The sequence below is a fragment of the Plectrocnemia conspersa genome, unplaced genomic scaffold (assembly GCF_051122295.1).
Source record: "Plectrocnemia conspersa isolate PC_06_02 unplaced genomic scaffold, ASM5112229v1 ptg000012l, whole genome shotgun sequence".
NCBI classification, from domain to species: domain Eukaryota; kingdom Metazoa; phylum Arthropoda; class Insecta; order Trichoptera; family Polycentropodidae; genus Plectrocnemia; species Plectrocnemia conspersa.
In genome coordinates this window covers 20,083,267-20,097,644 of record NW_028277176.1, presented here as the reverse complement: position 1 = coordinate 20,097,644, position 14,378 = coordinate 20,083,267, and the positions used below count along the sequence as shown (strand labels likewise).

Here is a 14,378-nt window from a genome sequence, read left to right as displayed (position 1 = left end):
TAAATTTAAGAGTTATAAAAATCATTACATTTCGAAAAAAACCTACGTCACAGTGAAGGTTAGTTAAGGCTAGTTATAATTTTTTTGTAGCAAAAATAATGTGATTGACCCACTCTGTAATTAGTGAAAAAAATATTTCTATTATCCGAGGAGATTAAAAACGAAAATACCTCTCTCTTTGAGATAGGAATATAATTTTAAAGAACTAGAAAAGCTTGAAAATATGTATTACTAGGTTAAATACAGAATGTATTAAAAATATAATGTAATAGGAAGTAAAGTGGAAGTTTGTAGTGATTTTCCAGAAATGTGTAGTAGATAGAAGATATTTTGCTTTTAAATCCCTCAATTAATTTACCTATACATAGATAACAAAAATTAATACAATAATTCTGAAAATATATAATTAACGATCAATGCCAATTGAGTCCTAAACATCAAACAATATTTATAAACCTTTTCAATTTATCCATATAATTTTTATATTTAGTTTTGAAAGTACATTTTGTTTAAAATTCATCTAGCGATGTCTCTAAAAATATAAAGTTAAATATTTAGCTATTCATTAAATAAGTATTTCAATTGAACGTTAAATAATTATTAAAAAACAGTCATAGAGACATCACCAGTTTCACAATTAAATTGAAAATATATCCTATAGAAAGAGAACACATTTGTGCTATTTGTCGCCGATTTATATATTTCTTTACTATTATTATATATCGAAAAATTCACTTAAAACTATATATAGATATTACGTTTTTTATCATCAAAATTTAAGGATTGGTCATTTTGTCAAGCAGTTTCATAAGTAAGCATTATTCAATGTGCATTAACAAAAACCTAACCACGAAATGTGTAAAATTTAATTAGTATATTTTTATATTATATATAACTAGCAACATTGTCACTATAATAAAAAATAGTATAAAAATTACCTATAAGTAATACAGTGACTTTAATGGCTTTAAACAACTTTAGTTATAATAAAAAAAATATGTACATTTTTGTATGTGAAAATTAAATAATGATACACAATATGATTTTAACAATTAAATGCATCATTCGTGTAAATTTAGTTAAAAGTTTAATTTTCACAATAGGTATCGCTCGTAATAAAACCATATCTACGTCTAATCTAAAAATAAAACAGGGTATCTATGATATAAACATAAATAGGATTAACGATTGTTGGATAACGAAAAATCTAGACTATATTTTAATAACAAAATGTATTGTTTATTGAAGCAACTTCAAAGGCGGGTCGTTCTATTGTAGCAGCTACATGGAAAAAAATTAACATTAGTAAGATTAAACTAGAAAGTATAAGTTAAACGTAAACATTGTATGAAAATCTAAAATTTATTGCTATTCGTACTAAAGAGATCATCGCTAGGATCTTTTAACAAGAGAAAAGTGAATATATTATTGCCATACCTTTCGAGGAGTCTACGTTTTAACTCCGGTGGGTATGTGACGTATATGTAATGTTCGTTTTGTCCTAGTTCATTTAGATCGGCTACTGTATAGTATTCTTCGTTATATATATTACTCTGCGTGCTGCTCGGTACCGAAGCTCCTCGCGCTGGCGACGAATGTGCCGTAGCTGATGCACTGTTGCTTCCCAAACTCTTATCATCAGAGCTGAACGACATAATTAAATAAATAGTTTTTTAGTTATTGTGCTTAATATGTTCATAAATGCAATTAAAGACTTACTCAAATAGGACCCAAATGATATAATAACACATACATATCCCGAGTGTGAGGACAGTCATTATGCCCATCACGAGCGTCCATGGGAACGGTCTGACTGAACTTGCTGCATCCTCCCAGTAACGATCGCAACTCAAGTACCAACAAACGGCTCTATTCATCTCCTCTGTTTATTATAATATAAGACACTGTTTAATTAAAATATGCATATTGTATAATGTTAAAGAAATATAAAATGTGATTCATGTTGCTAAAAAAAGAAAAGTAAATGTCCAATACATCTACGCTGTATACAAATTAAATGATCTATTAGACGATCTTTACAAAATAGTTATTAATTCAATACCATCAAAAACAGCATTTCCTAACTTGTGTTCGGTCTAATGTGGAAAATGTAGAAAATATTGTCAGAAAAGGAAAGGGCGACAGTAGCAGGGATGTCATTTGGGTGCCATCCTTTGAATTTGGCCGGAAAAATGTATGTCATTTATTTAACCCTTTCCGGCATAGTGGTTGCACGGTGAGACCACCTCTTTGGGATTTTTTTCCGCGACTTGCATTCATCTACGTTTCATCTACGGATGAAACCACCAATGTGGACTTGGCCTATTACCTCCTCTAACCAAATTTTAGAGCGACATCATCGATGGTCATTCTCGCTCGGGTGTGACATATCATTTCTTATTTTGACTTTCTTGCTGGGACATATTTCTAAAGTGCATATTTCGAGTTATTTTGTTTCGTTTATATCTTTTTACCATATCAACATAGGTAAGTTAGTTTTTGAATATACATTATATGAAATGTATAGATTTGGAATATATAATAATTTTAAAAGATTTTTGTATATATCATACATTTATTTACTCTAATTCTTACATCTTTTTTTTTTTTTTTTTAATATTTAAAATTTTTTTTTTTTAAATATTTTTTTTATTTAATTTATTCATATCTAAGGCAATTTTTTAAATATATTCTGCTAAAAAAACCCAAAAATTCTAGCTGCATCTGTTCGTGTGCCGCAAAGGGTTAAATACCAGAAATTCCCGGCTTATCCATCAAAAGAAAATATAAAAAAAAACAGTCTCGAATCTATCCCAAAAATATTATTCAAAATATGCCATATCAGTGAAATCATCACTGAATATATTTTCATCAGCGAAAATATAATTTATCTGGCAGATGCTAGTAAAAATATATTATTTTAATCATTATCTATTATCGACACAATTATGGAAGCTGATATTGTCCACTTTATGTTGGAACATTATTAAAAACTTCCTTGTGATTATGTTTCTTGAATACAAATACTTTGACCACCACATTAACTCTATTACAACTTTTTCAAAAATGACAGATACCACAAACCTGGTCATAATAGATTTAAGAGCTGTTGGATATTACATATTATATTAATTTTACTTTTCATAAACACTATGTATTTATTACGTTAAAAACTAAATGTTATAATGAAAAAAAACAGCAACAGAGATCTTCACATTTCTTTTAGTAGCAATATTTGTGAAACAACTTTTATTTAATAATTAATTAAAGTACCTTCTATTTCTTTAAAGTCATGAATTGAAAGCTGAATTATTAAACCGGCTATACAATCTCTGACGAGCAGTTCGCATCTAGTTTTCAGTGCCTGCAATTCTTCAGGCTTGCAGTTTGCTTTTAACTTTTGCAATTCTGATATCCTCTGCTGTTTCTGATCCACTGGAGGTAACGCCGAATCGACCATATCTTTTTCGCAATGTTCAGTCGTGCTGTTTTGTTCCCCATCATTTTCATTAGCTTTAGTCTCCGTTTCATCTATAGACATAAGTAATAAATTATACTTTACCATTATATTAAATTAAATCGATTATTTTATGATTATTACCTTCATTACTTTCTATGGTGTCGTCGTGGACTATAGCCGGTTCAGTCGGTTTGGGACAGTTATTGTAATCTTCGATTTTTTGTTTAGGTTTAGATTTAGAATTTACAACTTTCGCTTGTTGCTCGTTGCCCTTGAAGAATATTTTGGCAACTTCTCTAGGACCCGCTGTGGTTAATGCAGTTCTGTAAACTGTAGCTTCTTGCCATATTTCAATATCTGTACTAGGCACGTTGGCACCGTCTAACCCCAAGATACTATCCTGTGATAGTAATACTTGACATCGCATTATATCACAATAGTCTGCCAAACAGACGGCATCTTCCGCCTAAAAAATAATTATTTCAATACTTTTTCATACCTTAGTTTTGATATACTTTTGTGTTATAGTGACATCATCCTCTTAATATATAATAAATACAATTTATATACTTTACCTAACTTACATGCAGATTAATTATGTTTTGATAGATAAATTCAACGCTACTTATGTAAATATAGCAGGAAACATTTTGTTTTTTGACACAGATTAGACTGGCAGATATTTTAGAAATCAAAAATGACATTAAACATAAATATTTCTCTTAAAATGATATAAGTAATTAAATTATATTTTTTCACTAGACTACACGTTACTTCAAATTCAGACTTGTACATAAACTTAGCAGATGTCAGCGTTTGGTTAAGTGACCAGCATTTACTTTATTAAATTTTGTTGTTTTTATGCTGTCATCGCTTGTTATCTCGATTGTTTTTCTTGTTAAGATAGTTTTATTTTCATAAATGTTAATATCAAAGAATGACATTTTTAAAACTATTTAAATAGTAAAAATTGAGTTTTTAAACATAATTATGACATAATATGTATACAAAGTTAAATGTTCAATTATCAAGAATAAACAATATTTTTTTTACATATTTCCCAAATTAAAAATTTCTCAAAAAAATCATTTGATATTGATTATAAATATCACTACAAATTAAAATTAATTATTAACCAAAAATGAATTTTGTCAAATATAAATAATTAAGCAATATTTTGAAAATATTTATTATTACTTAATTATTTTTTCACTTTTAAAAATTAAAGATTAAATTTAACAGATAAATTCAATAAATCTTAGATGTAATACCAGAATATGTTCATGGATCGAAATAAAAACGTTCTATAACTTCCAAAATGTAATACTGCTTACAATAATAATAATTATAAAAAATTAGTTTAATTTTAAATCTCCCGAACTAGAGCTATCTTACATATGAATTTGAGCATGTAGCTCCAGCAAACTTCACCGAAATCTGTTGTTAAAATTTCAACAATTTCACTATTTATTTTATATATTTTTGGCTAAAGATCATTATCAATAATGTACACAAAGCATTGTGTAACGCATGAAATAAAATAAAAATATTTTATTAGCGGTTTTAAACTTGGCTATATTTATTTATTATTTAATATTTCTTTATCTATAATATTTAGAGAGGCTAAAAGTTATTCCCAAATGGATAATTATTTCTTAAATCTCGTTCTAACAATGGAGCTTTAGAAGAAGTCATTTTAGGATGGTAAAATAATAAGAACAATATAAATGAGCAGTATATAAAATTATTGTTCCATAAAACAAATTGTTTGTGCATTACTGTTGGAGCATTGGTCAGAACAGTGAACACCTAATGAATAACTCTCTGCAACGAATCCTATTCCGAAGAAAAAAACCGAAGACTTACCTTACATAAATGCACAAACAATTTGTTTTATGGAACAAAGTATTTATTTAAATGCAAGCATCTTTTAAAATATTTCCCTGCTAAATAGCACCCCAAAAAAATGTACACGAGAAAGTGATAAAAAAATATTATGTCATTTGTAACAATTTATCTTAAATACAAAGTACACGAATCAATTGATAGAGAGTGTGCAAATTTCTTAGGTTCAAAAAGTTTATTATGTCGTTTTATCAAAAAGAAAAAAAAATCAAATGCACCTTTGTATTTTGTTAAGAAAATAGTTAACAACCAAAAATTTCGCGCTATACAGCAAGATGAATCTCGTTTTTTCTTTAATTAAAATTCAAAAATATTTGCATCAGATGTGTCTAAAACATTTTATTTGTAGTAATAATTATATGTTTATATAACAACATAATTGTATATTTCTAATTTCACATTATTTTTATTTTGTTGATTTTTTAATGAGAAAGGGATCGGGAATAATAATAAATATTTTTTCAGAAACCCACGAGATATTTCAGTATTTATAAAAAAAATCTACCAATATTTATAAATTTTCTACACTTGATTTTTTTGGAAAATCTACTGTAAAATCAAAACAATGCGATAGGCTCGATACACGAATTTTTACTGTAAAATAAGTACAGTGGTCATTCTATGTAAATCGTTTTACATTTTAATTCTGAATCTTTATTTGAACTTCAAGCTTTCTTTTCAGTCAAGAAGTATTAATCAAGGATGCACGAATATATTTTCATACTTGGATAAGTTTCTTGCTAGTAATGAAATATCATTCTTAAATTTCACATGGTCGAACAACAAAGACTTTACAACAAATATATCCCAAACCAGTACAATTCAATTAGAACTTCACTCGTTAATTTTTTTTAAATATGATAATACGTGAATAGCTGAAAAAGTTTTATATATTTGGAAACCGTAAAAGCAGAAATGTTTATTATAATTTCATTTGCGATAATATATCTATGCGAAACAGCATTATCATTATTACTCGTAATACAAAATTGACGCAAGTCGCACCTATTTTAACGAAGACTTTTGTGCAAACCCTGCGAATAAGCATAATTCTGTTTTGTTATATTAAGTATAAAAGTATAAAACAGTTTTATAAGCATTGCTTCAGAAGGTAATATCGTTGTATACAAATTACATAGACAACTTTTGGTTAACCAGTTACGATACAATGTTGTTGTAAGAGAGGAGTGGTTAGTCACTATAACACAATTTTATTCGATAATTCCAATTTACAGTTGATATGAACCTTGTTAATATTGCTTTTGTGTCTATTATCGAAATGGATATCTAGAAATTTCTCCTCGTAGAAAGACTTGCCGCAAAATCCGCACGTCCACTGCGACGAGCGATGCTGAAACTTGGCCGCATGCTGTGGCCCGAAAATGTCCCTCATCGGATGAAAGGGGCACTCGAGCGGCAGCTTCACCTGGTGCTTCTCCAGTACTGGTATCCATTTGCTCTGCACTATCTTCCTGACGATCTTCGCGTTGTCCCTGGAGCACGAGATCTTGAAGACCGTCGGCCCGGGCCACGGTATCAGCGACAGGAAGAACAGCACAGTCACCTGGAAGTTACTCGCGTACGAATCGTATTTCATTATGATCTCATCTCGACCCGGCGCGGGCGATCACCGAAATCAATGCGCGGTGGATGGATTTGAGGTGAATGTTAACGGTTTCGGCTTATTCCGAACCGCCGCACGTCCGACATCGATACAACATGCGCTACTCACCCCCAGAGGGTGGCGCATTTCATCCCCCTTCCGCACACAGTGAGGGTGGCCACTGCCCCGAGCGGAAAATGGAAAATAGGGTAGCTCTGGAGTTGCCAGATATCCGGGTTTGAACCGGATATTCCGGTTTTATGCCTACTTGTCCAGATTTTTCAGAGCTTTCAAATTACTCATTCAGGGCCGGCTTTAAGCATACGTAACCGATTCATTTGCGTATTGACCTCGCGCTCAAACTAATAATTTAATAAAAATAGAGGTTGATATTATATTTTTATTACAAAATGTGAAACTACAATGTATTCTTCTAAAAAATACGATAAAATCAAAATTGTACGAATTTTGCGGTCTAAGACTTTGTGTATCTTTGTAAAATTTGTATATCTAGACAGAACAGGTATCACATTCCACCAAAACTCTATTGTCGATTTTGAACTAAGGGGCCCTTGGAAGCCTTAATTCAAAAGAAATAAGGGCAAGAACAACTTGAATATGTCGTTTCTATGAATCGTTATTTAACGTTTGTCTTCGTCGTAATAAATCAAGAAAATACACAAAAAACTATGGCCCATTAGTCGCACATGTTTGATCCTGTGTTTTCTTCTGACTTTCTGTGTTTTTTTCAGCTTTCAACATACGTTGATTGTTAGCAGTGATTTGAAAACCTTTTATATCAAGCCCCTTTATCAAGTCTAGAAATCGTTCGGTTATGAAATTATCCTTTAAAGGCGCGCAAGTGTTACATCGGGCTGCTTGACCCACTAACAAAATGTGATAACGGGATGGATTTCTAGGAGAGGTATATGAAAAAATGCATTGAATGGATGCACATGAACCGACAGATCGACCCGATTAATACAGTTAAAGAAATCCTTTCGAAATAAATTAATCAAAGGGAAAATTAATTTGTAATGTAGGTATGAATTTAATATAAAATAATAACTTAGAATTAGGAAATATCCGAGGCAAGGTTTATTAGAACGGTTCTAATATGAGGAGGGGGAAGGGTGAAAGGAGTTCAGGCGCGTATCGTATTAGAAAATCCACGAGTGTTTTTGCCTATACTCATAATTTAATTATGTGCGAATCAGCAATCTTTTTTGGAACTATCAATATTTTTCACCGTCCTAGTAAAGACTTTTTAATGGTAACGTTTTTTGTAAAAAGACGCGAAAGTCAGCTATAGAAGTATTCCAGAAGACATTTGCTTCCGAAGATCTTCCTACATCGTGTTCGCCCAGTAGTACTCGTTTTATTGGACGAAGACGTGCGTGTATTTTTTGTTCTGACAATAAAATTACACGTGTATCGTGTTTTTTTGTCACAGAGCTGAGTCAAATGCATAAAGAAATAAAATGTCCGGATGGCTAGGCATTAAGAATTTATTAATTTATTATTTTTGTATGTTATATGCCTATAGATGTATGTTTTATTATAAGTAATTTAAGTTTAATTTTCTTAGATTTCTTTTTTATCATTTATTTTTTAATATCATTATTTTTAAAGAAAAAATATACGGTGTTTTACTGTAAATGTCATCGGGTCTGAGTAGGAAATGCGTTTGTGTGCTTGCGTAAACAATGACAAAAAAGGCATAGTATGGTCTCGTTTTACGCTCGATTTAAAATATTTCGGTCTCTCGATAGTTTATAAAATTTTATCAGAAAACATTGTAATTCTTTTGGTTACACTACGAAAATGTTTCCCTCTAATAACAAATTATTAAAATAACGATAAAACATAAAAAAATAATATAATTCATTGATTTTTAGACGAAAAATAATAAATAATGTGGAAAATTAATAATTTATATGGCAACACGCGAACACGAGGTCGGCTTTGATTGGTCTATCGGTTTTGCATTGACAGCCGTCCGTACTACGCTAAAAGTGCTACCAGCGCGCAAAATACATATTACGCGGAAAAACATTTTTACTACTACTAAATATTTATGGGTAATTTATTATATATTTGAATTCCTAACTATTTTGTTTGTCTGACTAACTATCACCGATAAAATAAATATAAAACAATAATATGTATTTTGAATATATTGTATTATATAAGAATATTTTATTTTATATTACCAAATGTATTTTAATAAGCCGCATAGTTTTGTAAAATTATTCAATACGCTGTTTTTCACTCAAATTATAATATTACAAATTGATTAAAAATATAATAATAGTAAAAATGGACCTGATGTGAATATTAAATAAAATGATTTAGAAAGGATATTCATTTATATATCAATTCAAATAGAAGCAAAAATAATTATTCGAATGTAAATTGTTTAAAAATATCAGATTTTTATGTACAGAAAGCATTTCGTATAACTTTTAACAAATTTATGGCAATCATATTTATTGAAATATAAATTTAAATTGTAATCGAAATTAAAGATGTTAATGGAGCATTAGTTCGTCTGTGCGTCAGTGTAGCGTCTATAAGGGAAAAAAGAGTCGCGACTGGCAGCACCGATTTTAAAGTGTCAGTCCCACGTCGGCTTCGGTTAGGATGCGAGGAGCGTCGGTGTTCTTAGTATGGGTTTGTGCAATTCTGATCATAGGCGCATTGGCCTCCGGCCGAGACTTTTACGCCATCCTCGGCGTGACCCGCTCGGCCAGCACCAACGAAGTGAAGAAGGCCTATCGTCGCCAGGCTAAGGATCTTCATCCCGACAAGAACAGAGACGATCCGGACGCCTCTCAAAAGTTTCAAGACTTGGGCGCAGCTTACGAGGTGTTATCGGACCCCGACAAGCGCGAGCTTTACGACAAGTGCGGCGAAGACTGTCTCAAGAAGGACGGCATGATGAACAACGCCGATCCCTTCGCTAACTTCTTCGGCGACTTCGGCTTCCACTTCGGCGGAGGTTCCGATCACAACAGGGAAGCGCCCCGCGGCGCCGATTTGCCGCTGACTTTACAAGTCACTCTCGAAGAGCTCTACAATGGAAATTTTATTGAGGTATAATTGTCATAAGTGCAGGGACGTCACTTAGGTGGGGCAGGTTGGTGCATATTCCCCCCCCCCCTATTGAATTTGCCCAGAAAAATGCATATCATTTAATGAAAAAGAAATACAATAAAAAATGAGCACTGACTGACCAACCTTTGCCCCCCCCCCACCACCACTGAATATAGCTGAAATAACGTCACTGATTTTAAACCAGAAATTCTCGGCTTATCCCTTAAAAATATATTAAAAAAACAGTCAAATCTATCCCAAAAATATTTTTTTAATTATGTCATTTTAGTGAAACCATATCTTAATATATTTTTACCAGTGAAAATATAATTTATCTGGCAGATTCCAGTTAAAGTATAAAATTTCAACTATATTGTATTATTCAACATACTATTATATACTTATCATTCTATATTATTATGCAATGTATAAATGTGACAGTGAATGTGTATTTTTCAGTGGAGTTTTATTTTCACCAGTGAAGTCCAAATACATTTTCACGATTAGATATATATTTCTACTAGCGAAAATATAATTTAACTGGTGAAATTATAAGGTACTCTAAAATGTCTAAAAAACTCAATTTCAGAGTTGCGAAACGTACATCTGCTGTTCAAACCCAAACCTATCTTACACGATTTAACTAATCATAGTTTTACAACTTTCATTAGGTCAAGTCCAAAATACAAACTAAACCAACTCATCTTTCAGGGAAAAATAAGCACGGAAGAAGTACAGACAGATGTCGTATATTGCTCCATAGTTTGTCAGCATTTCAATATTACACGTGTTTTAAAAGGTTCGGTGATTATTACGCAAACAAAAATTGCGCACACAAAATTGTATGGTCTTAAAATTCTGAAAATAGGTAATTGATTGATTGTTAAATATATTTTCCTCTTAATTTCAACTGCTTAATATTGTAACCGTTTTAAAATTACCAATGTTACAATGGACTTCTGATATGAGAGTATTGGTTAAAGCATATACAAACCAAATTTTGATCAATAGAAGAGCGCAAAAACAATTATCACTTCTCAGAAGTTAAAAATTCACGTCAAAAGCAATAAAATCGTGTTAGCGCCGTCGCAGTGGGAATGCTCGTTAGTGAGCATTCACACTACGACGGCGACAGTACGATTTTATTGCTTTTGATGTGGATTTTTGACTTCTGAGAAGGGATAATTGTTTTTTGCGCTCTCCTATTGGGCAAAATTCGGTTTATATGTTCTTCATTTAATTTGTAATATGAACGCTAGATAACCAAGCATTACCTCTGCAATGACAATGGCACGATTTTATTGCTTTTTACGTGGATTATAAATTAGCAGCCAAAAACTTACAGCAATACACTCAATGGTTTGTGTACACAAACAAATATGATTTGTTTCGAGAATACTAAATGAAGTTTAAATGTAACTAATGTATCTTGTGTGTTGAGCTGTGTATTCTATCAAAATGTCACTGTCTACACAACAAGTTGCTGCATCATTAACCATTAAATGTAATGTATGAGGAGAACATGGAAAGAAAAATGCTATCTTTGCCCCATTATATCACATAACAAAAGATCATATTTCTGCAACATTTTGAATATTTTTCCTGTCATCCCCTTGCCTGTGGTATCATCTATATTTATAAAACTTAAAAAACGGTTCTTGTATCTCTACATATTTTCCTGCTCTATTTGTAAATGGTAATATATATATACAAAACAAACTATTATTGTCATTTGTTCAGTATGTGAGAGATCGGGCAATAAACTTTTTATTTTTGAAAATCTGGTCTATATATGTACCTATTTTTAATGACACCAGTCAAATTGACGGGTTAATGTCCGTAAACCTATGTACATATATGAAGTAGTCATCGTTGTTTCAATTAAAAACTATACAAATAATCTACGATTATTACTAATGTAGATATGTATCGTAATTAATAATGCAGGCGATCATTAAGATTTTAAAATACGAATCTTCGACTATGCAGATAACATAGATATAGTAACAAGATTGAAAGATTGAAAAAACTCCCACAAATTACTAGTAATATATCAAATTCATCATACTAGTAATTAATCTATTGATAATATCACCCTAAAATATGAATCGTCAAGTGCAATCAATAAATTAATATGTATTGCTAAAATTCTTTAAATATAGAACAGATATTTAGTAAAGTATCTTGACATTTTCTTTACTGAAAAAGATGTAAAGAAAAATATCCAAAAATTTCACCAGTGTAACATGTTTAATGTCTATTATAGCAGCTAGTTAAAATGATTGCTGTTAATATTTTGTTCATTTCAATTTCAGATAACTCGCAATAAACCTGTGATAAAGCCCATTTCGGGAACGAGAAAGTGTAACTGCCGACAAGAGATGGTCACCCGAAGCCTCGGTCCCAGCCGGTTTCAAATGATGCAGCAGACTGTCTGTGACGAATGTCCCAATGTTAAATTGGTCAACGAAGAGAAGGTGCTGGAGATTGAAATAGAAACGGGAGCGCCCGACGAGCAGGTCATAACTGTCAGGGGCGAGGGTGAACCTCATATTGATGGCGAACCCGGTGATCTTGTAATCAAATTGCAGACAGTCACGCATCCAATTTTCACGAGGCGAGGCGACGACTTGTTTACAAACGTTACAATTAGTCTTCAGGTAATATAATAATACTTAAAAACTAACTGGAATTTTTAATAATATCAGACGCATCTTGATTTTCATATTTTTTATTATTTTTGAGAGCCAGCTATAATCTTACATATAATTGTTCTATAATTTTTATAATAAATTGAATTATCCAGTGGTATAAATCAGTGATTGACATGTGAAAGAACTGGGCTCGAATCTTTATGGACCCTAGTATTTATGATTATAATATAATTATATCGATCATCACAGATTAGGTTTTCCAAGATTTTTCTAATCTCATGGATGAATAATTAAAAATTAAATTATGCGTAATGACATCTATTGATCATAAGCCATAATAATAATTTATCATTAATAAATTGAATATCGCTGATTGTCAAACTGATTTTAGTCTGGTGCCTCTCTACTTACTTAGTAGTTGTTGATTGTGTTTACCTCGTAACGCATTTGGCAAAAGCTTGTCAAAATTGTGCTTACTGAATTACCGTTCATTATGCATTTTTAATTTGAACCGGTAGAATTTCTTTGAACAAGGTTAACCTTGCTTTTGCTGTATTAGATTTATGTATTAAAAATAGAGCAGTTTTGTATTTATGTATTAATGTTGACTAGACAAAATATTTTATTATACCCTGGGTGACTTTGTGCAAAAGCTTATATTATTTATACCTTGAAAAATTTCTGAGATTAAAGCAATAGTACTAACAAATATATAAGTATAATTCAATCCATTATTACAATGACAAATTAACTGTAATAAAAAGCTAGTTCTCAGAAATCTAAAAATGCTTAAAAATCAAAGTGTGTCTTATAACGTCGCCAGAAACTGTATACTTAAAATGTTAATGCAGTGAAAAATCATAACCATCGATATAGAATGATTTTATGTAGTAATAATATATTTTTAACAGGACGCACTCACTGGATTTAATATGGAGATTACTCACTTAGACGGTCATAAAGTATCAGTTTCAAGAGACAGAGTCACTTGGCCAGGTGCAAAAATTAGGAAAAAGGGTGAGGGAATGCCCAACTTTGAAAATAATAATTTACACGGTATAATGCACATCACATTCGATGTAGACTTTCCTAAGCAAGAATTTTCAGAAGAGGATAAAGAAGGTTAATACATATTATTCATAACACATATTATTTTATTACCCGCTATTTATCTAATGATTGTATAATTTATTTTTCAGCTATCAAAAAGATTTTAAAGCAATCATCTAATAACAAAGTATACAATGGATTATCATAATTTATAAGTTACCAAAAAATTGTTTATTTATACTGTTAGCTGAATATTTTAATTGTCTACCTCTAGTCAATTATATCGACATTACTTCAATTCAGAATGTGTTTATAATTTCTTTATTGATTTAATCATTGAAAGAAATTTTGCCCGTGGTTCTCATTTGATCAACTGAAGGTCTGTGATTCTTGTATGAACTTAAAATGGTAGAAATCTTGTTTTTATATACATACATAAATAATTTATACTTTAATCCTCACTTTCATATAAAAACTTAAATGGAAAAGGAGAATAGTTAATTAAATAAAAATAATTGAAAATGTGACCTAATTTGTTTTATTTACGCCGAGATTGAAACGATCAAGATGAGATGCCTTATTAACCACTTAAAGGATCATCTTTCATTTC

General features: G+C 30.9%; 2 protein-coding genes across 3 annotated transcripts; one reads left to right on the top strand and one right to left on the bottom strand.

Moving 5' to 3' along the window:
* Positions 1-957: 957 nt before the first annotated feature.
* Positions 958-7,142, bottom strand: LOC148228535 (uncharacterized). 2 transcript variants are annotated; one of them, XM_088199213.1, is made up of 6 exons: positions 6,612-7,142; positions 3,602-3,926; positions 3,274-3,531; positions 1,720-1,882; positions 1,438-1,644; positions 958-1,281 (listed from the first exon to the last, which is right to left on the bottom strand). In XM_088199213.1, exons 1-6 carry the CDS (start codon positions 6,960-6,962, stop codon positions 1,254-1,256), a joined length of 1,332 nt encoding a protein of 443 aa, XP_088055339.1. In that variant the 5' UTR covers positions 6,963-7,142; the 3' UTR covers positions 958-1,253. The 2 variants fall into 2 exon arrangements, with proteins under 2 accessions (XP_088055339.1, XP_088055340.1); XM_088199214.1 differs by lacking the exon at positions 6,612-7,142 and adding an exon at positions 4,036-4,276.
* A 2,445-nt stretch (positions 7,143-9,587) lies between these two features.
* On the top strand, positions 9,588-14,295 carry shv (DnaJ heat shock protein family member shriveled). Its single transcript, XM_088199216.1, has 4 exons — positions 9,588-10,064; positions 12,380-12,724; positions 13,630-13,840; positions 13,918-14,295. Exons 1-4 carry the CDS (start codon positions 9,612-9,614, stop codon positions 13,974-13,976), a joined length of 1,068 nt encoding a protein of 355 aa, XP_088055342.1. The 5' UTR covers positions 9,588-9,611; the 3' UTR covers positions 13,977-14,295.
* The last annotated feature ends 83 nt before the right edge of the window (positions 14,296-14,378 follow it).